Source organism: Sinohyriopsis cumingii, chromosome 6 (genome assembly GCF_028554795.1).
Source record: "Sinohyriopsis cumingii isolate HCF-2022 chromosome 6, ASM2855479v2, whole genome shotgun sequence".
Taxonomy (NCBI): domain Eukaryota; kingdom Metazoa; phylum Mollusca; class Bivalvia; order Unionida; family Unionidae; genus Sinohyriopsis; species Sinohyriopsis cumingii.
Window position 1 is genome coordinate 94977841 of NC_142966.1, and position 24598 is coordinate 95002438.

Sequence of the window (24598 nt, forward strand, 5' to 3'; positions counted from 1 at the left end):
CATAATTTACATGACATCAACGAATTTGATTTACTGCAGGGTTTTAAAATTTCATGTAAAGTTTGCTTGCTCACTGGCAAATAAATTTGAGATTTTTACTTGCCAAATGAACATTTTACCTTTTTGGTATCAAAATCTTAATTATATTGCAAAATACATCTTTGCAAGAGTGTCATATTTATTTCACCTCAAATATTTCCAAAAAAATATTTGCATATTTTTTGCAGATTGTTGTGTACAATGTCAGTGCTGGAAAGTTGTTATTTAATGTTGAGTGGCACACTAGATTTTACGTTAAGTTCCAATCCTTTGTATATATATTTATATTATTTAAATGCTACTTGTCCCATAAGGACCACTTCTGTGGCCTAGTGGTTAGAGCGTCTGTCTAGGATGCGGGAGGTTGTGGTTTCGAACCCCCAAGTCATACCAAAGACTTACAAAAATGGTACTAATGGCTGCCTCGCTAGGCACTCAGCATTAAGAGGTTAGTGTAAGGACTGATTAGCCTGGACATAATGTTCCATGTCTGCAGCATGATGCCCCAGTGCTAGACATCACTATAAACTGCCACATTGCAGACATTGTAGTGATATGATTGAAAAATTGTTACAGCTACGTTAAAAATCAAAATCACACACACACACACCTGTTCCATAAGAGTCATATTATTTAAACACTACCTGATAAAGTCTGTTTGTCAAGAATAGTCCATATGCCAAGAAGAATGTATTTATTGGACTAACAGTGCCAAAATAATCACAGTTAATTAGTTTTGATAATAAATTGAAGCTGGGATTTCTTACCTAAAAATGTAAAATTACATTTTTCATTTGCTTAAATTATATTTTTTCCTTAACAAATTGATGTTAACTTAAACATTGAGTTTTTCGGATTTGTAATAATGTCCATTGTTGTCAATATTAACATGTTGATTCTTTGCATTCCTCTGTAATGCAGATTTTGCCATCAGAAGATGGTAATTTGAAAAGGAAGGTAAACATGATGTTGTTCACCATGTTTTTTATATATTTGCTTTGAGTAGGAGCTTAGTTTCATTTCAAATCCATGTACATGTCAACACATCATTCCAGGTTATAGGTACAGTGCCATGTTATTTACACTTTGTGGTAGCACATTTATGAATATTTAATACAAGATGTCTGATATCATTTTGGTCTACATGTCTCTCATTTAAACAGTTTGAATCACTTTTTGTTATAGTATTACCTGAATGGAAATTTTTTAATTTGTCTGATCCAATTGAATGGTTATTTGGCACTTTCGCCAGCAACTTTTCTTTTCCATTTGCTCCAAAATGCAGATTACTTTGATTAAACAAAATTTGAAAAATAATTTACTCACAAGACTAATAGCTAGAGACGTAAATCATTTTCTTAACTGAGGGATAATTGACATAGATTAAATTTACTTCATGATTTCACATATTTTAGTGGTGGCTTTTGGTTAAATTAGCAGCTACTCAGTTTTAGCAATCAAGCAGTTCATATAGCTACATTAGTCTTTTAATTTTTCTAAAAACTTTTTAACTTTTGAACCTTAATTCAGGCAAACCGGATGAAATTTAAGGAGTTTAGTTGCTTAATTAATGAAAACTGATCCACTGAAATATACTTGTACCAAAGGGAAGGAGGTTGAACATAATGCTAGGGTACTTAAATTACTTTAAATTATCATGAAAATTATACAGAATTCTGATTTGCATTTAATGGGTAGCTTTAGAAATTTGAAAGTACTATCTTTGGTGTCCATGGATGTTTAACCCAAATGGAACTGAAGAACATTATGGAAAATTATTGTTTGATTGATGAAAGTGGTAGTCGATGATTAAGCTGAATGTGTTTCATTAATATCAAATTAAGTGCACTGTGAGATTTTTAAAAATGTCACTCAGAGAAAACTTTAATGCTGAAATCACCATGTTTTCATTTTTGTTTCATTGCCTTACACAGGATAGAACTGTTTTACTAATTATGTCAGGCATTTATCAAGCTTTTTAAGTAGTTGAAGTTTGTCTCTTTCAGTTGTAAACAATTTTATTGCACAATATAGTCATTAATGAAATATTTTGTAAGTTACACTTCAGTGCATTTTAAAATAAATGTCAAATGAATTTTATAAATAAACAAAAATTCTAGCAACCATATTTACAAAAGGGATAAGAATGAAAGTATTGATATATAATGAATTACCTTTGCAAGGGTGCAGTTACACCAATATTGTATAAAAAACATTTCAGTTAAGAATCTTTAATCATAAGTGTAGAGACTGAAGATTCATAAATTAGGTTTCCCAAGCGTCATGTGGGGATATCTGTCAGAATTTCTGAAAATATACTTTATAAACTTAAAACATATAAATACTGACCATAACAACCAAAATATTTATTTATTTCTATATTTTTTTATTAGCAAATAATTTCTGGTCGAAGCAAATGAATGTTTCTGTTGTCAATGCCAATAATCAGCATCTTAATTTTATGAAGAATCCAGTCAGAAATTGGAAGGGTTTTGCATTGTGAGATATGTTATTAAATCAAGAATGATCTAAGTCTTTTGGAGGCTTAGATATATGTTATGCATGATTAAATAAACTTCTTTCTGTTTGGCCATGTTTAATCTAGCACAGATTTTGAAGTTATAGATTTTTGTCTTTAAATATACAATCCAGTCATAATAATTAGGTGTCAGCAGACCTTTGCTTTCATAGCAACTCTAACAAAATGTACTTTTTCATACAGAGGACATAGTCATCAGTAGAGGCATAGCATGCCTGGAATTGTTGAAATCCTTTTCAGTATGGATAGGCCAGAATTAATCCAAAACATTTTTGCAGTAGGCTGTAAGCTTGACCTGGTATTCATGGCAACCTTCTAGTGGGCAAAATTTGGGTTAGCTTCACCAGCTGTTAGGCATGCTAGCTATGCTTGGGAATTAGTTTCACAAATGGCACACATTCCGAACAGGATGACACAACACACACATACCAGTGCCAACAGGGATTCTATGGCTCACCAAAAGAGATGCATTGCAGTCCACTTCTGCCTTCTTCCAAAAGCATCACAAAGCCACGCCTAGATTGCAACCATTGTCATTCAAACTGCTCTTTGATGATGTCTGAAAGTCCACAAGCAGGCCTCCAAGGAGACCAATCTTTTACTGGCCCAGCATCAGAGACCCAATGATCTTTCCAGAATGGGGAATAGAGACATAGGACGCACTCTATGGCCTGCCTAAAAAAATCATTCCTACATTTCCTGTATGCATTTAAAATCGGTTCTCAAGTGCCAGTGACAACAAAAATTAGAGAGAGGGGAAAATTGTATAAAGGGTCTCCAGATTATATTCAGTGCCCCTCCCTCTACTTTGTCCATGCTCTACAGATGTCCCAAAAAACACATTCAGAGTTGATGTTCAGCAGCAGGAAATGGACAGTTTTCTCTTGAAAGGGTGATAGAGATTGTAAGAACTTAAAATCTCTTGACTATAATTTAAGATTTTTCTTGGTGCCAAAGGCTAATCACATGTTTCAGTCACTTATAACCTCAAACAACTTTTAAAAAATCCTTGAATTTGAGGGATTGCCTTGAAAACTCTTTGAGTTTCAAGATCTTTTCACCTTTGAAAAGTTCTTGAATTTGTTGAAAAGCAGTTTGAATTTTGCCAAGAACTCATAGAATTTATATAAGGGAAAACAAAATGTTAAAACTGTGTAAAATATATGACTTTTTAAGTTTATAAGTTTTGTTATTTATGTGGTTTCCAAAAGAGTAAAGATTAAATGAACAAAATGTGAGCAAATTACAGTGGCTAACAAAGTAACATAAGGTAAAGGGTCAGTTTTGATTCGTCAAAATATTCTTTTAAAGTTTTTGGATGTCTTTGATATGTCATAGAAAAATAACTCTGTATGAACCATGTTTCAACCTTTTCATGCAGGTACAATTGTTCTTAAAGGAAACACTGAGCTTGGTTCTAATATCCATTTAGGAGGGGGACTTTGTTTGGTCCCAACATCAGTCTTTGAGTCTTCACAAAAGTCATGGACAGCATAGTGTCTCACTTCAGGGCTATCTCTATGTCTTAGACTTCCTTCTATCTGAATGATGTACTACAGTGACACCAATTGTGTTCTATTTCTATGTCAAGACATGAATTTCCTTGTTTTACGGACTGTTTGTCAGCAAGGACAAATCCTATATTGTCTCATCTCAGCATTTGACCCAGTTGGGTGTGGAGTTCAAAAAGATGTGAACAGAGTCTGTCTCAATCAGGAATGTTCCTTGGAAATGCTCTTGATGGTGTCCTCAGCCCTCTCAAAGAATCACACCAGAGCCTGAGAATTACTTTGCCTATAAGGTCTTTGCAGTGCAACATAAATATTTCATCATCATAAGTTGCCAGTAAATGAGATGATTGCATAGGGATTAATTATCTTAGTGGTGTAGCAATTAACCTCAAATGAGCAATATAAGTATATAAAAATAATATTTTAAAACATATTTTGGCAAAGAATTCACTTGAAAATATGTGCAGAAATATGGGTTCATGGGTACAGTCAGAGACAAAGGGGCATTAAATTAAGGGCATATGGATGAAAGCGGGGGGAGGGGGGGAGAGGCATATACATCACTCTGTCTTTCCACTGAACAATAAACACAAACTTAATGAAAAACTCAAATCTGTTTGTCAGATAACTGTTTTAGTTTTATGTTAACGACAAAAATTGTATGCACAGCTAAGAAGGATTAGATTGTATTCAGCTTATGGTTATAATGATAACTTGAAGCAATTTCTTCTATTAAAATTAGGCAATCATAATGTTACTTTTCTGCAGGTATCTGCAGCCAGGCAGTCTTTAGCTCTTTTGAAGCAGGACAAGGATTACCTATCCAAGCAGGTGTCCGAAATGGCCAACAAGGTGACCTTCACAGAAGAGAAACTTTCTCAGGCTAACATGCAACTGGAAGATGCCAAACGAGCTCGAGAGGATATGTATGAGAAATATGTAACATCCAGGTAGGATTATAATTAGTTGTGGGTGAACCACAAATTCATCAAAGTAGCTTTCTCTTTTAGAGAGAATTCTCTTTATAAAGTCGCTCAGTGGACCATAAAATGTTGTCCATTGTGGACAGGTGACCTCTATATACAGGTGACATATGCATGTAAATCTAAGAAAAGGGGGCTTAGAACTGACCGTAACACCATTTTTTTAGGTTTCCTTACATTTCACCTGTACTTTGTGAGAAGGTGACTTTTACATACAGGTGACATGTTAGTAAACCTAAGAAAACAGCCTAGAACTGCCTTTTGTGAGCAGGTGATCTTTATATACAGGTGCCATAAGCATGTAAACCTAAGGAGACTTGGAGCTGGCCTTTTTCATTCAGTGACCTTTATATCTGGGTAACATAAGTATGTAAACCAGAGAAACATGGCTCAGAACTTTTCTTTGTGAGCAGCTGACCTTTTTATGCAGGTGACATAAGTAAACCTAAGAAAGAGGCTCAGAGCTGTCCTTTGTGAGCAGGTGTCTTTTATGTGGAGGAGACTGCTTTGGCGGGTTTCACTGTAGAATTATTCAGTATTTCTGTTCAAAGGTAAGACTATAATTTTGTTGAGATTGGATTACTGTTGTTTTCTGTGGGCTATACATTTGCAGAATTTAGCAAAGTAAAATTAAAAATGGTTCATCAAAACATTGTCAAATGAAATGAAACAATCCATGATGGAGTTTATGTATACTTATTTTTATTCTTATCTGTTGGCATTCTTAACTTAAATAAGAACATTAGAAACTTTGCAATAATGCATATTTGAGGTGATGTAAAATGCAAATAATGTTCACATTAAATGCGGAAATAATAGGCAGGGGCTCCCAGAAAGTGAAAAGGGTCCCATAAAATTAACCCAGAGGGCCCTTCCTCTTTAGAAAGTAGGAGGAAACTTTGGATTACCTTTATCAGGAGTCTTTTCATTATTGTTACAGTCACAGTTATGCAGTGTAGATCTCTAAAAAGGTTTATGTTGAACTAAGCATTCATTCAATAAGACAACCTGTCTTGCACATGTGAGAAAAGCATGCATTTGATAATACACTGTGTCTTGCACATGAGAAACAACCATGCCTTTTATAAGAGAGTCTGTTGTTATGGGGTTTAATGCCATTTTTCAGCACACAATAGGCTATGCATGGCGGCCAGTATTAATGGTGGAGGAAGAACCTGGGAAAACCCCAGGAAGAACCACCGACCCACGAGAAGCTACTGGCAAGCTTTCTCACATACCCACAGCCGAATCCTAGACTTGAACCCATGCAGACAGAGATGAGCTGGCAGTGATCCGTAACGGAGAGTGGTTTAGACCACTCGGCCACTCGGGGCCCCGAAGAGAGTCTGTCTTGCACATATGAAACATATTACTTATCAGATGCCAGGCTGTTGTGACATGTGACTTGTGTACTCTGACCTGAAAGTAATGTTTCCTGAGAGTGACTATTTGGCAAGTAGTTAGAGTGGTAGAAATCACATGTTATAATGTTGTCAGAATTAAATACATTTTAGATGAATTTGTTAATTGATAAAATGGGAATAATTATTTGATTGTAGCATGTTAGTCTACTGAAAGAGATCCTGTTTTGAATGGTCATGAGAAAACCAAATATTTCCACTTGTTTCGGCAGTGAGTTACAAACAGTATGGATTACAAAAGTATGAACAAACTGTTTTGATGAGAATGAACAGGAATTGGGTTTCACCTTCAGATACATTCCTCAATCACATTACCTCGTGAATCCAGCCATACTAAAAGACAAAAATTGTCATAACCCATCCATTTTAAAAAGACAAAGGGCGGTAACTCTTGGCCAATACCTTTCTTTGGCACCTTCAGCTGTCACTATTTTATTTTTGCTGCTGTATTGCGCACACGTTGTACAGTTAATCTTCCAGCAATCCAGCTGTTTTTATGTTCCTATAGGCCTATCCAATGTTCCCTTTGGATTTATTATGTGGACTTATTGATCCACTGCAGGTTATATGCATTATTTTACAATTTCTGCCAATTTTAGGTGATTTTATCACCTTTCGGGACATCATCTTTTAAGATCCCTTTCCCACCACACTATTATTGATCTCATACAAGGTCATTATGAGTTAGGCTGCCTTTGTTCGCTTTCTCTGTCCATTATGGGGCTTGTAATTCTAAAGTGCTGCTTGATATTTATGCTTTGTTTATTCGTATTTCACGCTGTTTTGATCGAATTATGGTTTAATTATTAACTAAGCATTGTGCATAAATTCATAACAGGGCCATATGTTTTTGGAATGACACTTTCAGTGCTCTGTTAGTTACGACAGTGTTTTAGCAACTTAGTGACTTTCAAATACATTACTAGTTTCCACTTAAATTGTTTTTGGGTCTCATTTCAGCAGAATGTAATTTAAATGCTATATATGCAACTTAAGAGCATGGAAGTCTACCATGTTTTAGTTGTACTAAGTATGCAACATCTGTGTTATGCAGTGTCTGTAATATGTGGTCAGAAGAAGAATTTGTAGCTGGTTAGTCACATACTAGTTTGCTAATCTATGCTATTAGTTAGTCGCATACTAATTTGCTAATCTATGCTTTGTTTTCTCTTATTGTGTCATTCCAGGAGAAATGTTTACTGCATGCATGAAATGCACATTCAAAGCAATAGTATATTTGGCATTGGTTGGAAGGAAAGATGAAATAAATTAGGAAGACAACCTGTGGTTCATTGTTGGCTATACTGACTCATTGGAGAGTTTTCCCCAGCTTTAGGGAGTCCAGTAGATATAAGCCTGACCCCCCCCCCCCCGCTTGTCTGAGCATGGCCTTTGGGCCTGTAAGCCAGATCTGTTGCATCCAACTTTTAATACATCACCCACCATCTAGCAATACCAGCAGTCCAACCTTCCCAGCATGGTGCTTTTTGTTGAAATGGTCCAGCCAAATAGTTCATACTAGATCCGTCCATCTAGCTGCATTGTTGGCATCTTGTCACTACTATACTGGAGATTTCAGTGAAAAATCTGTCTGTTCAGCCAGGCCTTCAAAGTGCCCAATACCAGTGATTGGGGGCCGTCTTATATACCATCAGCACCCAGGCTGACCACACATCATTCACACCAGCTGGCATAGCTGGCTATGTGAGACTTGAATACTCACTGCCTGCCCTCAAGGGAGAGCTAGTGACATTGCTAAATATGTCTGGCTGGAGTCATTTATGCCCTAAGGCATTCTTCTTGGAAAGCCAGGTTTCAACGACTTCCTCTTCATGCTGGTATAAAATGTAGTATTGACCTTCAATCTTTCTACAAGAATTTGGCAGCCATCCACATGTTGGCTCCATTGTACTACAAAGTGGATAAGAATATTGTTCTGTGCCACATCTAAGCTGGTTTAGAGGAGAAATCGAAGAAGCTCGGAGGCATTGAACTGTAAGCATTGATGTACCCTCCCCACCACCTGCAGGCAGCCTACCCATGGGCAGCTGGCTCCTGCATTTTTGGGCTCATAGGATCTCTCTCTTCCCTTAAAATGGATGGGTGCTCCAGGTAATTTCAGAGGGGCTTTGGGTTTCGTTCATTCAACCCCCTTCTCTCTCCTCCTGTCCCATCATCATGGAAGTCCCAGCAGATCGGGAGAAGGATGCCTTCCTTCAAAATGAGATACAGTTTCTCATCTCAAAACAGGCAGTGGAGATTTTGCAAGAGCCACAATCCCCTGGGTTTCATTTATGGCTGTTTCTAGTTCAGAAAGTAAATTGCAAGCTGAGGCCTGTCATCGACTTGAGTTGCCTCAACTGATTCATTGGACCTCCAATGTTAAAGATGGAGACATCAAGGTCAATCCACCTCTCTGTCAGGAAGGGCGAGTATGCTGTCAGTCTCAACCAGACTAATCAGACTGGCACATTCTCTCTTATCCCTATCCACTCCATAACCTGCAAGTTTCTCCATTTCACTTATCACAACACCATTTATCAATTCACCATTCTTTCCTTTGGCCTTAGCATCAGCCCTGGGATTTTACCCAGATTATGGATTGTATTGCCTCCGTGTTCTGGTCAATGCCATCTACCTCGATGGCAGTGCAACTGGATAACATCCTCCAGAAACACATCATAAGTTTCATCCTACTCCATGGTAGGAAAGATCTCCTTTGTCTTTTAGACATCTAGGCTTTTTTATGAAATCAGAAAAGTCATAACCACTTGATGGCCAACATTCTGTCCAGGAGAGGTCAAGTCTTTTACACAGAATGGTCCCTCAATCAATCAGTCTTCACTTGGATCTGTGCACTTGGGAATGTCCAGTGATCAACCTTTTTGCGAAAAAGTGGAATCACAAGTTACCCACTTTCGTCTCTTCCATTCCATCCCTGCCCAGACTTCTTCTGCATGCTTAGCTCTTAACTGGACAGCCAGTTTAAACCTTTGATTGTGGGAGAATCTCAAGAGCAAGAAGACCCTCCACTCTGAAGGCTTATGAGAGAAAAGTGGTGCTGTTTTTAGGGGCTGGTGCCAGACCAATAACATTTTCCCTTTGAGTCCCTCAACTTAATGACTTTTTTCTCTGGCTCATTGAGGAGAAACAGCTGGTCCCTATCTCTACTGAAGGCTGCTACTCTATGATATCATACACATTCTGGCAGATATGACATTGGGCATTATAGAGACCTTTTAGATCTTTTAGCTAATTTTGATCTCACTTGACCAAATTCCCTCAACTTGTTTCCAAAGTGTAACCATTTCTGGGTTTTAACATGGCTCAGTTCGAGTAAATTTGAGCCTCTAGCCTACACTTTGCTAAAGTTTCTATCATGCAAAACATGTTTTCTAATAGCATTAGCCTCTGCATGCAGGGCAAGTGAGCTATATGCCCTTTCTGTTGACTCAGACTATCTTCAGTTCAGATCTGATGGTTCAGCAGTCCTCTTGACACAACCAGGCTTTGTTGCTGAAAAGAGGTTACCATCCATTCGCTCTTCCATAGACTGGTCAAGAACCACAGCATTCACACTCTCGAGTACTAATTGAAATACACATAGACAAGTCATGACACGTACACAGGCCTCTTCCTCCCTGTGAAAACTGGAAACAGGATATCACCCTTCAAGCCCTTGCATCATGGCTGAAGTGGGTTATACATTCAGTATCATCTGAGGTCTCACAAGACCAGAGCCACCTCATGAATATTACAGCAATGAGATTCGAGCCGTCTTTGTGAGCCTCAAATTTGAATGTTTCAATCCAAGATAAAGTAGAAGCTGTTGTCTGGCATGCAGAGTCAACCTTGTTGAGCTTTTGTCTCAGATTTAGCATCACAGAGAAAACCTTGGATCTGGTCGGGACTGTGGCAGCAGCACAGATGGCCACCAGACCCAACTAAATCAGTCAACAGAGTCTGTTAGTTTCGCTAGATTCGCCAGTGAAATTTTGTAGGTAAGAAGATTTCAACATCAAAAATCATAGATGAGAATCACAGGTAAGGAGAGCCCAGGCTGTGTTGCTTATGTAATTAGGAGAACAGGTTATTGTTCACTTGGGGAATCCAGCTATTCTTCCCAAGAAGGATACCTGAGGTAGAGGTCAGATGCTCATCATCCCCTCCTCCTATTACTTATTCTCCTAACTTAATTGTGTAATGTGTTCAAAGGAGAAAGCAATTTGTTAAGAAAATAAATTTCTCAGAGAATACACACCCAATCACATTACTTAAATACCCTTCCAACCACCCTGTGATGCAATCATCCTTGTTAGTATCTTGCTCAGCTAAAAACTAATGACACCTGGTTGTCCAAGGGGAGGTAATGAGCATGAGTTGCTGCTCTATGTTTGAAATAGACAGGATAAGGTGATTTTCATCATTTAGTAGGGCTCATTTTGCAAGGTAGCAGGCTAATATTACTAATGTAATATGATTGGGTAAGTGTTCTCAGAGAATTGTAATTTACTTTTGAAAAATTATATTTTTAAGGAGTGTGGCAATAAATGTTCCTCAGTCACTGTGCCCAAAAAACAGCATATCTATTCATTATTAGCAGGAAAATCCATTTCAGTATTCAGTCTGTTTTAGTGCTTTACATGATGCATTCTGTTGTAAATTTTATATGAGTTGTTCACTTTTTTAATCATCTGTTTTTTCATCTATACCGTTTTGTAGAGAACAGTATAAATCAGAATATGAAAACAAACTTCGTGATGAACTGGAACAGATCAGAGTTCGTACAAATTCAGAGATAGACCGGCTACGTACCAGTACCAAGGAGATGTATGAGCGTGAAAATAGGTAAGTCATGTATTTTTTGTTGGGTAGTGTTTTGTGACAATTTACATTTTTGATCAAATATATGTTTACTACATACATTATGTAATGTTGCAGTTTTCAGCAAGAGATAGGTAGCAGCTCAAGGCATTTCCATCAAGTTGAAGCAACCTAGTTAATAAATATTGTATTTTAAGATTTCTTGTCAGCAGCCATTTTAAAAAAATGGATATTAGTGTATTAGAAAGTTGGATCTGTTTACATGTTAAATTATATGATCTTTCAGTACATATCATGCTGGCAGTGAGGAAAGTAAATTTAGGAAAATACACTCATTGTATTCAGAATATAGGTGATGGAGAAATTTTGATTTTCATTTACCAAATTTCTTTCCAACATCTAGATTTTATTACCATAAATATCGTAATTGACAGTTTCTCATGCATTATGTTCAATATCATACAGGAATCTAAGAGAAGCAAGGGATATGTCCATATCAGAGAAGGAAAGGGCTCAGGCTGCAGAGCGTGAGATGAATACTAAATACGAGCAGCTCCTACAAGAGTATGACAACTTTTTAACTGGTTTTATTTCAGATATTTTTTGTTGTTAGGATTATTTATGAAATATGGAAATATGTGGCTATTTTACTACCTTGAAAGTAGTACACTTTAGTTTTATCCCCCCACCCCTGATGTAGAAAAGTCTTTATGCATCCTCCTGCAGGATTGGGGATGTAGAATGGGCAATGACCACCCACCCATCCCTTGATGGCTTGAGTATGTAGACTCTACGTATGGAACTCTATTGCCAGTCTGCCATTGCAGGCTTTAGGCTGTAAGAAAGGTCTGATGCACCCAACACTCTCTGCAGTCGTGGGGATGTATAAAGTGCCATATAGAACCTCCTGCATGCTTGGGGATGTAGAAAGAGCCTTGTGGTCTCCTCCCTCCATTTGCAGGCTTGGAGATATAGAAATTGTCATGTGAACCCATCTGCATGTTGTAAGAGGCAACTAAATTAGGCAAGTATGTTAGCACACTGGATTTGCAACCAGAACAGTGAAAGTTTGAATACTGTCATTGAATCAGGCCAGATAATTTTCCATGGGGCAAAGTAATTTCATCCAATTGCATAAGCACTAAATAAGCTATTTGTTTTGATGTGCCATACAAAATCAAACACTCATTTTGTCAGTTGAGCTTAAGCTTTTCTTGTGCAAAATGTGATGAACCCAATCATGATATTATTGGATATAATACTTTATTTGTTGCAAGTTAATCACTTCCTTCAAGACTAGTGTGCTGTATATGACAAATAGTTGGATGCAGAGAAGAGAGATTTAAGAGAACAGCGTGTTGAATAACATTGTGTACACTCAGAATAATATGGCATTATTCCCTCAAGAAAAGTAAAATTTAAGGCCAAGATGTCTGTAGTTGTAATTTTTTATGTAATGAAAAACATATCTTTATTTAGATTTTAACAAACTAGATGCTTATCAGTAACATTTTACTGTCATCAAAATCAATGACTTATTATTTTACTGTCATCAAAATCAATGACATTTTATTTTACTGTCATCAAAATCAATGACATTTTATTTTACTGTCATCAAAATCAATGACAGTACTGCAGAAGAAACTTCAGGAATAGTGAAAAACAGTTAAGGTATTGTACTGGAGACAATATTTTAACTGATTCTGAATCAGAAAGATATTTTTAAAAATTCATTTTGATCAAGTCCAAGTTTTCTTCATTACATTTTCATCCATCTTTGAATTTCAGTAAAATTCATTGTGTAAGTAAGCAGTTGTTGTTTAAACTTGCAAAGTACATTTGTCACAGGAGGTCAAATGCTATCCATGTACAAAACATGCAAAGCTGAAAGCCATCTTGAATGAAACATTGTCTGATCACTGTTGTGAACAATATCATAGTACTGTTTTATTATAAAATAAAATTGGATTACCTCCGTTAGACTTGTAATATCTAAGATTTTGTGAAATATGGCTTTCCCACAGCTTAGGTAATATATCTTTTCAATCGGTTGCACAACAAATGGTTGTCTGATAATTTTATTTGGAATTGGAGTGCTTGTTTATCAAATTTATTTAAAAAACCCAAATATATCATGATAGGAAATTATGTATTTTATTTATAAAGCTTATTGTTTGATTTTATTTATAAAGCTTCTCATATGAGACCTATTGCAATTATTGATTTTATCAGCCAGGTTTTATGCATTACATTAAATAATTAACATAAAATATTGACAAATGTAATAACTTTATACAATATTTTATTACAAGATGATAAGAATAGTAATTGGTCACTTTATCCCAATCTGACATTACTGTGATGATATTAATGCCGAAAGTCAAATTGTTTATGTATGTAATAGTGAACCATATGTTGTAACTATTTGCCATCAATATAGCTAAGTTAGTATGGTCCAGTTAGCTTATTGCAGGAAAAATTTCTTTTCAATTCATTTATATAGCTGAAGTAATAATTAATACTTGCTGCTGTCAGAGCATTAGGAGGTGACCCATCAATAGTTTATCGAGCAAATTTTTTGGTCCTTTATAACATGTAACTGTAACAGAATATCTGTACATAAAACTTCACACTTAACTAGAATCCCTGCAGATTAAGGGGTGCAAAAAAAATGCATAATATTTTATTCATCATGCATATTTTGAGAACAGTAAAGGACCCAAAACATGTAATAAAATGCCTTATTTCATAGATTTTTTTGTTTATGATTACTGTTTGACAGATTATTTTGGTTACAAACTGAATAAATAAATATAAGCTGCCAGTTCCATTTAAATTACATAATAAATGGTCATTTAATGCAATATAGTTTTACAACTATACACCTCATTGTTCATTTTAAGAGTTTATAAACATATCGGTGAAATTTAAATGTAACCTTAGCACTATTCCCTTTTCCAGATTCCGTGGGCTTCAAATGAGTGGAGACAACAGGACATCAGAAATAGCTAATGAGCTAAAGATCAAGACATTTGAGACAGAAAGGACAATTATGGTTCATGAGGAAACTGTGCGTAACCTCAAAGAGAGTGAACTGGAAATAGAGAAACTTAAGAAAAAACTTGAGGTGAATGACATTTAAAAATTTCTTCAAAGCACTATTTATCTTTGTTATGTATACTTGATTTAATTTATATCTGATCTAATTGTTTGTAAGTTTTAAAATTTTTTATTTTTTAATTTCATTATATGTGAAAATAATGTAGTTCTGTTTACTAGGAACTTGATACTTTTTCCAGAAAATAGTTTGACCTTGACTGTTCATTTTTGTAAACACATGAAGCTGACCTAGTTCCTGACATTAATTCAAAATTAGTAACAGTCACGTCAACAAGTTTTTTAAAATTTATTTTTATTGTGGGAATAATAAGGTTGAGATCAAGCCTGTGTTGGATATGTGACCCTCAACTTGTAAATAGATTTTAGTGAAGTAAACAACTTTTTGTAATTTTATTCTTTGAGTAAAATAATTGGTTCTTGTCAGGGCCATGCTGACAGTACGTGATGTAAACATGATCATGTGACCCTTTTCTGGGCATCTGGTTTGTGCAATATTCAAGTTTTAAACCATTGCTTAGAGAGAGATCTCATGGTCAGGCTTCTAAACACTGAGACTTAAAAGTGTTTCTTTTGTTGTGTCATTTTGGGAATTACATTTTAATGTTTATTCAAATTATTTGTATTCTAAAAGATTAATTCGTTTCGCTGGAAAAATTTTGTGTGCTCATGCAGAATTCTTGAACAAAAACATTTCTTAAAAATTTTATTCGGATTTCCAAAACCGGAGTGTTATTTCTTGTGTTTCTACAAGAAACTGTAGACTTCAACACAGTATTGGATACAGCATACGTTATTGCTTTCCATCTTGGATTCTTCGTCAGGACCTGAATTTGAATTCATTAGAACATTTCAATATTAGGACTTCTTAAACTTTATTCATGGATTATTCTTGGATTATTTTTGGATTTGATTCTTAAAACCGTAAGTTCTTATTTTTCATTTTTACAGTATTTTACCAGGGAAATAAATGATTTGTTAAATTTTTTCAAAGCTTGTGGTTTTCAGTCTTTCTTGTGTTGCTGTTTATTCGAGCCTAAACACGTAACATAAGATCTGCAGTATCAAATTTTGAGAGTTATTTTAGTGGGTATATTTAGAAGTATTCCATGTGGGGTTTCCCATAGATTAAGTAAACTAAATATACATGTGTATGTTAATATACATTTTAAACAGTTAAATTATAGTGGATTTTTTTACAGTTTAGTCTAATATAGACATGATGGAGCTAGGCCCATTGTAAGTGTTATATATTATAAAGTTGGCCAATATAGCCCAGTTTGAACCTCTCCCATTGTATGTGTTATATGTTAAAAAGTTGGCCAATATAGCCCAGTTGGAACCTGGCCCATTGTATGTGTTATATGTTATAAAGTTGGCCAATATAGTCCAGTTGGAACCTGGCCCATTGTAAGTGTTATATATTATAAAGTTGGCCAATATAGTTCAGTTGGAACCTGGCCCATTGTAAGTGTTATATATTATAAAGTTGGCCAATATAGTTCAATTGGAACCTGGCCCATTGTAAGTGTTATATATTATAAAGTTGGCCAATGTAGTCCAGTTGGGAACCTGGCCCATTGTAAGTGTTATAAAGTTGGCCAATATAGTCCAATCAGCTGTCAGTCACATGCATCTCCAGATGAGATTACTAGAGCTACTTTTTAGGTTTCTAAAACCAATTGTCTTATTTCACATGCATGCTCAGAATAAGTCCATCTGTCAGTCATATGTGTATCCAGATGAGATGGCTAGAGCCACTTTTTAGGCCATTAAAAGAAAGTGTAATGTAAACTTTTTCCATGTATGTCTGGCTTAAAATTAGCAGATTTGTTATTCATAGTTCATCAAATATTGAAAATAATCTAAGAAATTCATTAGATCACTGTACCAATGTCTTGATGCTTTTGATTAGATATCAAGAACTAATTTTCTTTGAATATTTACATTAAATAAACATTTTAAAAAAATAATATTCTTTATTGTTGTCTACCATTGTGACATCTCTGTTTTATGCATCTTCAGTAATTGTATTTTGTCAGGTTCTGACAAAGGAATACTACATTCTACAAGCCAATATGGAGAAAAAAGTGATAGAACTCGAGTCTCATTTGTCAGAAAAAACAGCTAGACTTCAAACATATGAGAAGCTAGAACAGGAACTTGATGATGTCGTGATGCAGGCAGCTGAAGGTCTGTATATCTGCAAACCAGTTCAGACCACACATGACACTGTATACTGTGAATAAAGTATTTTTCACGGGATATCAGTTTTCATGGAATTTGTGGCTACTACTAATCAAGAATTAAAGACCCAACAAACCAGGATCCATCATTAAAAACAATTAGTACTTTATTGATCTGTACCAACAAAAATACAATTTGTCATAAAACCATGAAAATTGAGACATATATGCACACTTATAATTTAATTCCAGCTGCAACTGCATATAGACACAGATTTGTCATCACATAATGAACTGACAGATTTGCATCTATGCAATTTGCAAGGAGTAATCAGTAGAATAAGCAGCATAGACTTTGATCTGCCAAAGCATTATGTGATGGCATATCAGGGTTTATATTGCTTGCATTTGGACTTGACATGTAAGCGAGTACAGTACCAACAACAAAAATTAAAACAACATTGATAGTAAGTGAAACAGTTTATCATGCCTTCGTTTGCTATCATTTCTTAACTATATTTGCTAATTCTATTTACAGTGGCTCATAGCTAGGAGAAACAGGGACAAAAATACACTCCAGACAAAAAACAAATTGACAAATATTTTTTTAAAGATTCAATAATTTTTCATAAAGAAGGACTTGTACGACTTATTTTACCCAAGTTTACCCACATCAGTGTGGAACATTAAAAGCCGTCTTAAGTAATACATATCTGTACTGCATCAGCAAAAATGTCAGTAATTTGCATTAGCTGTTATTTCCTTTCATTTTTATTTTTTATGATATGTTTCATAATTCCATCTGTTATCTTAGGGGCATAAGACATATAGAAAACCGGAGAAGAAAAATGCGACATGTGAGTTAACTGTTAATGTTTAAACCAACCAAGTGGACAATACAGTTTGGTTAAGGAGGGATGATTTTTCTCATCTTTGTACATGCTGCAAATTAACTTTTCACAAACTACATGTCCTTGTGTCATTGTTGTGGTATATAGAAACAGGCTACTACTAGAGAAAAAAGGATGTATGAGAAATACTTATTTACAAATATTTGTATAAATGATACTACAAGAAAATGTTGGTCATTTCATGAAATGAGATATGGCATACAGTTAGAAGACAATTATAAGAGCGTTCACCCAAAAATGTAAAGTGGGATCACCATAAAATGTTGATATGAACTTAATATGAGTATTATTTCCAGGCTGTAAAAAATATTAGAATATATTGTCATTTTTCATTCATATAAACTAGAATTACATGGTGTGAATAACATGTTTTAAGTAACTTTGAGATAAGAGTAACTATATGGCTGCTGATGCAAGCATACTGTATTTCATTCATAAATAGTTACCTCAATAGGCCTTACTTGACTGCGATGTAGTGTGATATTTGCATGCATACTGGATGCCTAACAATTTGTAGATCTATTGACAGTGACCTACCACAACATACAGTGTCTCTAGTCATTATTATGACTGGCTGAGCACAGAGTAAAGATATGTATTTCATTATATGCTCATTTTTTCCCCCGTCAACTTTTCATTGTCAGAATCGTGCAGTATTACCCGATACTGAACTCGCGTGCCAATACACATATATCATTCAGGTGAATAAAGGAACTACTTTCTATTTTAAACAAACAATGGATGCAGACGCCAGTACTTTTGTTTTGTAAACAAATCATGTACACTCGCGTAAGAGGCGCTTTACATTGTGGTTGTTTAACTTTGTTTCTGAATGAACTAAAACAGATGTTTCATAAAAATCCACTTACCAGCTGCTTTGGCACATTCCTCATTGATACAATGTTTCAGATTTCTGTCCTAATATCATATGGAGTTACTTCCCTGTCATCTGTCAATCACAATTCAGGTTTCTAAAGTTACTGTCCTAAATCATGCCACCTTGTAACTACTTCATATCAAGTTACAAAGCTTGATCTATTCTTAATTCCAACTCTTTTATTCAGCCCAGGCTGCATCCTTAGGCCATCCAGATTATTTTCATTTTAGATGATGCAGTTTCCTTGACCAAAATGGGTTGGAATATAACATAAAAAAATGAATGTAGTTTCTAATATTTCAACAAGGCAATCAGGAACTCATGGCAGTGTTTGTTGAATCTTACCTAAACTATAGTTAATGATGATCAGTAAAGGAACTAAAAATCAGGTTCTGACACTCTTAGGTCATTCTTACTGTTATATTTTCCTCCACAAATCTGCATAGTTTACCTCAGAAAATTGCAGCAGCCAGTTTCAACCTACTGAGGACATATATTTGTTATATGCATTATAAATAAACACAAAATTTTTCAAGTACATACTTGATCATGTGCTGGTTCAGTTTTTAGTCACAGATGTTTTGCAATTAGTCAGTCACATGCTTCGTTGCCAGTATCAGTGAGAACTGACTATTTAGCAAGAATGTCTGCAAGAAAATCGGAGGCTTCTTACAGTGGTTTAGTGGTTGTGACAGTGCTTTATATCTAATTGGCAAAATGGATAGAAAACTTATAATTAAAACGTAGAAAAGTCTGAATATGAGTCATCTTGTTGTGATCCATTCTTATAAATTTTATCATGTTCAGAACTGAGACTATAATATTTTGTGGTAAAATCTCTTGACCCCACAGATGAAAAATTTACCACCCCCATCCCCATCCTTCCCAATCCTCATCCAGAGCCCTGGGTTGCTGACAGCTCTAAGGTTCATGTTTTTACAGATCACTGACAGCTGACCTCTGTCCATGTGGGTTCAAGACTTGTCTATACCAATATGGACATGGGTACTTTGCTAGTAGTTTCAAGTGGACCAATGGTCCTTCTCTAGATTTTCACAAGTTCTTCCTCCACCAAATATACTGGCAGCCATGTATATCTGAAAAATGCTGTTAAACTCACAAAACAAACCATCCTCACCCCTTTGATGAGCCATCTTGACTGATCTAAATGAAATTCATTCTAAACACTACTAAACAAATTGATTTACTGTGATGATTGGGTTTATTTTATGATACTTTCTTTTTCTCCTCTTAAAATATAATTTTCATTATTACCATCTTCAATATTTTGTTTCATATAATTACGTTTTTGGATGTGGTCTTTACAGGTCTGATAAAACAAATGCATCATGATCTGTGGTCTCATTTACTGTCATCAGTGTCATGCTATTTAAAAAATGTATTAACCTTATCAAGAGACTTAAGTTTACATCATTACTCTTGAACTTTCTTAATGTTATCTGTGATGTCAGTGATATAATTTGTTGAACTCCTACTGAGACCGCAGTGCTGTTTTAAGCTCCATCATGTGGTATAACAGTTTTAAATTAATGATATTTAAAGTTTTGATCATTCCATTTTAGTTGAGGATGAAAAAGAGGCAGAAAAGGTTCTATTTTCCTATGGCTATGGAGCTAATGTACCCAGTACATCAAAGAGGCGATTACAGCAAAGGTAAATAACTCTTTAGAGTTAATCTGTATGAAATCAAATCCCCTGTCTGCACTTCACAGAGTAAAAATACATGCAGATCATCTGTCTTAGCAAGGTGGGAGAAAAAATTGGCAAGCACTGGGAGAAAACAAATTTATATCCATCTCTGTTTATTGACTTTTCTCACAGGAGGCCAATAACGAGTGTATGGTGTGACATTGTGTCTATTGTCCATTGTCTATCTGTAGTTACCACTCTGGAAACCAGTCTAAATACAAATTTGATCAAACTTATAAGCAAAATCAGCACAGTTATGACAGGTTTTCAAATCTACACAGCTTGAACATATTTTAGTTTGCTTGCCTTTAAAATAACATTTACCTCAAAACTAAAGCAAATCAAGGAATGCAACATGAAATTGACTATTGAGAATAACAAGTTTGGGGTTAATAGAACAAATATATAAAACTTAGCAAAATAATATAATTCAGCTACTAAAATGAATAATTTTGTTATTTATAACCGAAAGAAAAGGTATAAAATAGAAATACTGTTAGAGAAACTGTACAGTTGCAATCAAAATTAAATTGTGCCATGTTGTAAATAAGGATAAGAATTTTCTTACATGGTAATAGATATTTGTTTGCAAAATGTTTTTGTCTAATATTAATATTTGCTCCAATAAAACATGTTTCTTGCCCAAAACATGTCTAAGTTAATATATTTTTTGCAGAGAAATATTTCTAAAATCTTTTCCACATTTGAAAATTCATCAGTTGTTAGCAACAAGTACAGTATATTTGGTGAAATAGATATTTACATTTGTTAATATTGCTATGTAAGTTGTCTGAAACATTATCAGTTATATCTAATGAAATGTATTGTTGATTATTTTTTGAAACTATTTTATGGCATTTTTTAAAAATTCAGTGCCATTGCTCACAAATTTGGAATTGTTTCCTATGATTTAATAAAAGAAATATCTAGATATGCTTTTCTCATGAAATAGTTCCAGATTTGAATTAGCAAGAGTAAAGATACTCAGTGCCTACACAAAACTGAATTGTAATTCCAATTTATGTGGACTGCTTCAATGGCCTAAGTGATTAGATCATCTGCCTCAGATGCTGAATGTTGCATGTTCGATTCCTGACCAAATCATGCCAAAGGCTTAAAAATGGTACTAGAGGCTGCCTCGTTTGGCACTCAACATTAAGAGGTTAGTGTTAGGACTGATTGGCATGGTGTCAGGATAATGTGACTGGGTGGGACATGATGTTACATGTCTGCAGCATGATACCCCAGTGTTAGACATCACTATAAGCTGCCAAACTGCAAACTAAATGTCTAAAGATATTTGATGGCTTAAATATGGGAAAGAGACCATCAAAATTATGCCTTTATTGTTGGAAATAATATTTATCATACTGTAGTAAAATAGGTAAATTGCTATATTTGCATAGATTGTGTTCATTCCTGCAATACTATATAAGTCTCCTTATTGTAATGATCAGCTTCTAAGTTATACAAGTAAGTGAGTGATATCAGGCTCACTTGGTTCTTTTGTTTCTACCTACCTAACTGTTGTATAATTTTCCCAGGTGATGATGAGTGGCAAGAAATTCTTTTATCTTTTCTAAAAAATCATTAGATTTATATTTTAAAAAATTGTGGGCCACAAGTGTTTAATTACTACATTTTTGGAATTTGTGTCTACTGAAGTGGTGGTTATTGCTGAGCTTCATTTGTATTTTTTTAAATTGATTTTTGGTTTTAGGATCTGGTGGTTTGTTGGTGCTGATATTTTTCCCTACTTATTCATACACCTTATACACCTCTCCCTTTATTACTTGAGCATAATGGTTAGCTTTCTTGAAATAGTTATGAAACTGGGCCTAAAGACTGGTCTTTCTGTTAAAACCTATGCCTTGAAAGACCGTTTCTTGTTTACCGGAGTGGTCTCTCATAAAAGGTTTACTGTGTTCATTTGGCTTAGTAGCCTTTGTATTTTGGATAACAGTTATGATTCAGCAGGTTAATTAAAAGTTGTTTAATTATATACACAATAACATTTATAACAGTGTTCACCCGACATTTGACTGGGGCTGCTAGTTCTTAAGCATGTAGTATTTGCATAACTTAACTTTTCTTGTATTCCACCTCCTGTATTGGATTCAAAAGACATAATTAACATGATAATATAAAGAAGGCCAGCTTTTAATTCTGTACAACAATACAATAAATACTTGTGCTAGTCAGATATCAAAACATGGTTGGCACTTAAATTAGGTTCTCAGAGAATTGCTTGTGGATATAGTTCTAGTTTAATTACATGAGAACACATTGCATTTATGATGATTACATTTAAAATGACATAAATGATAGAGCTAAAACACACTTGTTTTCACTTGTTTAAAAATTCTTTAATTGGTATTTATTTATTAAAGTATTGCCTCCACTAGAGGCATAAGTGATATTTTTGTTGATTGAAATTTCCTTGAATATTGTTATTTAAGGTATACTAAGAATGTTGTTTGGAAAGAAAATGTAATAAATTACGTGACTTCTTATTAAAAGTTGATAATTTCATACTATTGATTAAAATTTCCATGTCCTTTCTACTATTTTTATGAGTGATATATCAGAGCTTCACTTACCAACTTTGATCATGATTTTCTTCAAATTCAACAAATTGGGATCAGTTCTGGGGTATTTTCTGGTTTTGGAATCCACACCTGACACCACCTTATAAGTGAATTTGTGAGTTATCAGGGTGTGAGTTATTGAGGGAGTGGTATAGTCCTAAAATCTATGACCATGGAGATGTGAAAACCCCATCTCCTGATCTCTAGAATTCACACAATCTTACATTTGAATGATTCTCTCCAGCTTTTTACTTTGTTGATATCTTGCAACAGTTACTCACAGTGTGAAGAGTTGCAGTACATGCAAGATTTTAAAATGATAATCAAATAGTCCAAAAAATATATATACCGGTGTACTCTTATTGCTTGGAGTTCATATGAAAATGATACAAAGTTTTAATTGCATCCATGGGTGACAACCCCACATTAAAAGTTCCTTCCCAGAGTATCAAGTATATTTTTTACTGGAACAGCCTGAATTCTGTAGGATAAAATTCAACATTCATGTTTTATGAAAGAAAACAAAAATCTTTTTAAATGAAAAGTTGAATAGGACTGTGTAGATTATGAAAGGATGATACAAGCTGTAGCAAGAGCTTAATGGGAAAGCTCACATCTTCTGATACCACTATTATTGGAATATTTATAATTATTTACAAGTACTAACATTTGTTTAATGCTTTTATGGATAATTTCATCAAAATTCAGTGGCTATGTTGATTTTCAGCATCAAAAGTCTGTTGATTCCATAATAATTTGTAATGCCTTGATTTATTCTTATATGCTAGAAAAAGACATTTTGCTCATTTGCATGAATTGCAGAAAATGTTATCCAGATTCATCAGCTATAGAATAAATTTGATAACTATTAAATATTTCTCTACTTGATTTTGAAATCATTATTATTGTATGCTTACAGTGTTCACCTTGCCAGAAGAGTTCTTCAGCTTGAGAAAATCAATACATCTTTGAAACAAGACTTTGAAAGAGAGAAAAATAAATTTAAGCAATTGGCAGAGGAGGTAAGATGATTTAATCCAGGTTAAGCTATAGAAGACATTTTTGCATTAAAGTGTATGCATCTACATGTAAACATTGCTTTGTCACATGCATTAGAATGTAAGTATCTACAGAAAGCAATGAATGGAACCAACAAACACAAATTTATTATGCATTTCCTAAATCATTAATGAAAAATGATGATAAAACAACCGAAATGTAGACATGAAAAGGAACGAAAACAGAATGAAATGGAATGAATACACTGTTGATAAGCGGAGTTGAGCAGAATATTCCTTGGCATGTGACTAATGGTTTTTCCTTGTTTCTGAAAAAAGAGAAATATTCAGGGGATTCATTTGTATATTTTTCATGCTGATTAATATTACAGTTAGCGAGTACATGTTTCTAAATATTGAAAATCCATATTTTTGAGAAATTGGTGATTCTTGGTCAAATCATTTTGGTGAAATGACAGATATTGACTTAAGAAGTGAACAGGTAGCAGTTATTTATTTTTAGCCTCATTCCAGAGTTTTGAAGTTTGCTCTAATATTCCCTCTTTGGTGGTGAATCCTTGGTAACAATAAAATGGACTAGTTCAAAGAATGGCATATTTGAGTGTATATTAGCAAAAATCTTTCAGCTGTAATTTTCAAAATTTCAAATAACTTAAAGTCACAACTGCGAGATGCAGGGCATGTTTACAAATGGCAGATACACTGGTACATACAATGGATGAGAGTAGATTAAACTGTGCTGATAAACTAATTGTTTGCTTCATATGTACTTTCTAGATTCATTCAGTCAGCCACGTATGCGATAGTTATGTTTACAAAGACTTAAGTTTAGTAGTATTATGTATCTTAATCTGATTTGTCAAAATGCAGTAA

At 34.6% G+C, this 24598-nt stretch overlaps 1 protein-coding gene across 1 annotated transcript in view; it reads left to right on the plus strand.

Annotated features, from left to right (window-relative positions):
- LOC149797471 (progesterone-induced-blocking factor 1-like) overlaps window positions 1–24598 on the plus strand; it is a 66349-nt gene that overhangs the window by 16013 nt on the left and 25738 nt on the right. The window contains exons 6-12 of the mRNA XM_089962281.1: window positions 4858–5039; window positions 11216–11341; window positions 11783–11881; window positions 14279–14444; window positions 16477–16627; window positions 19992–20082; window positions 23626–23728. Of these exons, the coding sequence (XP_089818407.1) occupies window positions 4858–5039; window positions 11216–11341; window positions 11783–11881; window positions 14279–14444; window positions 16477–16627; window positions 19992–20082; window positions 23626–23728 (918 nt within the window). The remainder of the gene's footprint in view (window positions 1–4857; window positions 5040–11215; window positions 11342–11782; window positions 11882–14278; window positions 14445–16476; window positions 16628–19991; window positions 20083–23625; window positions 23729–24598) is intronic.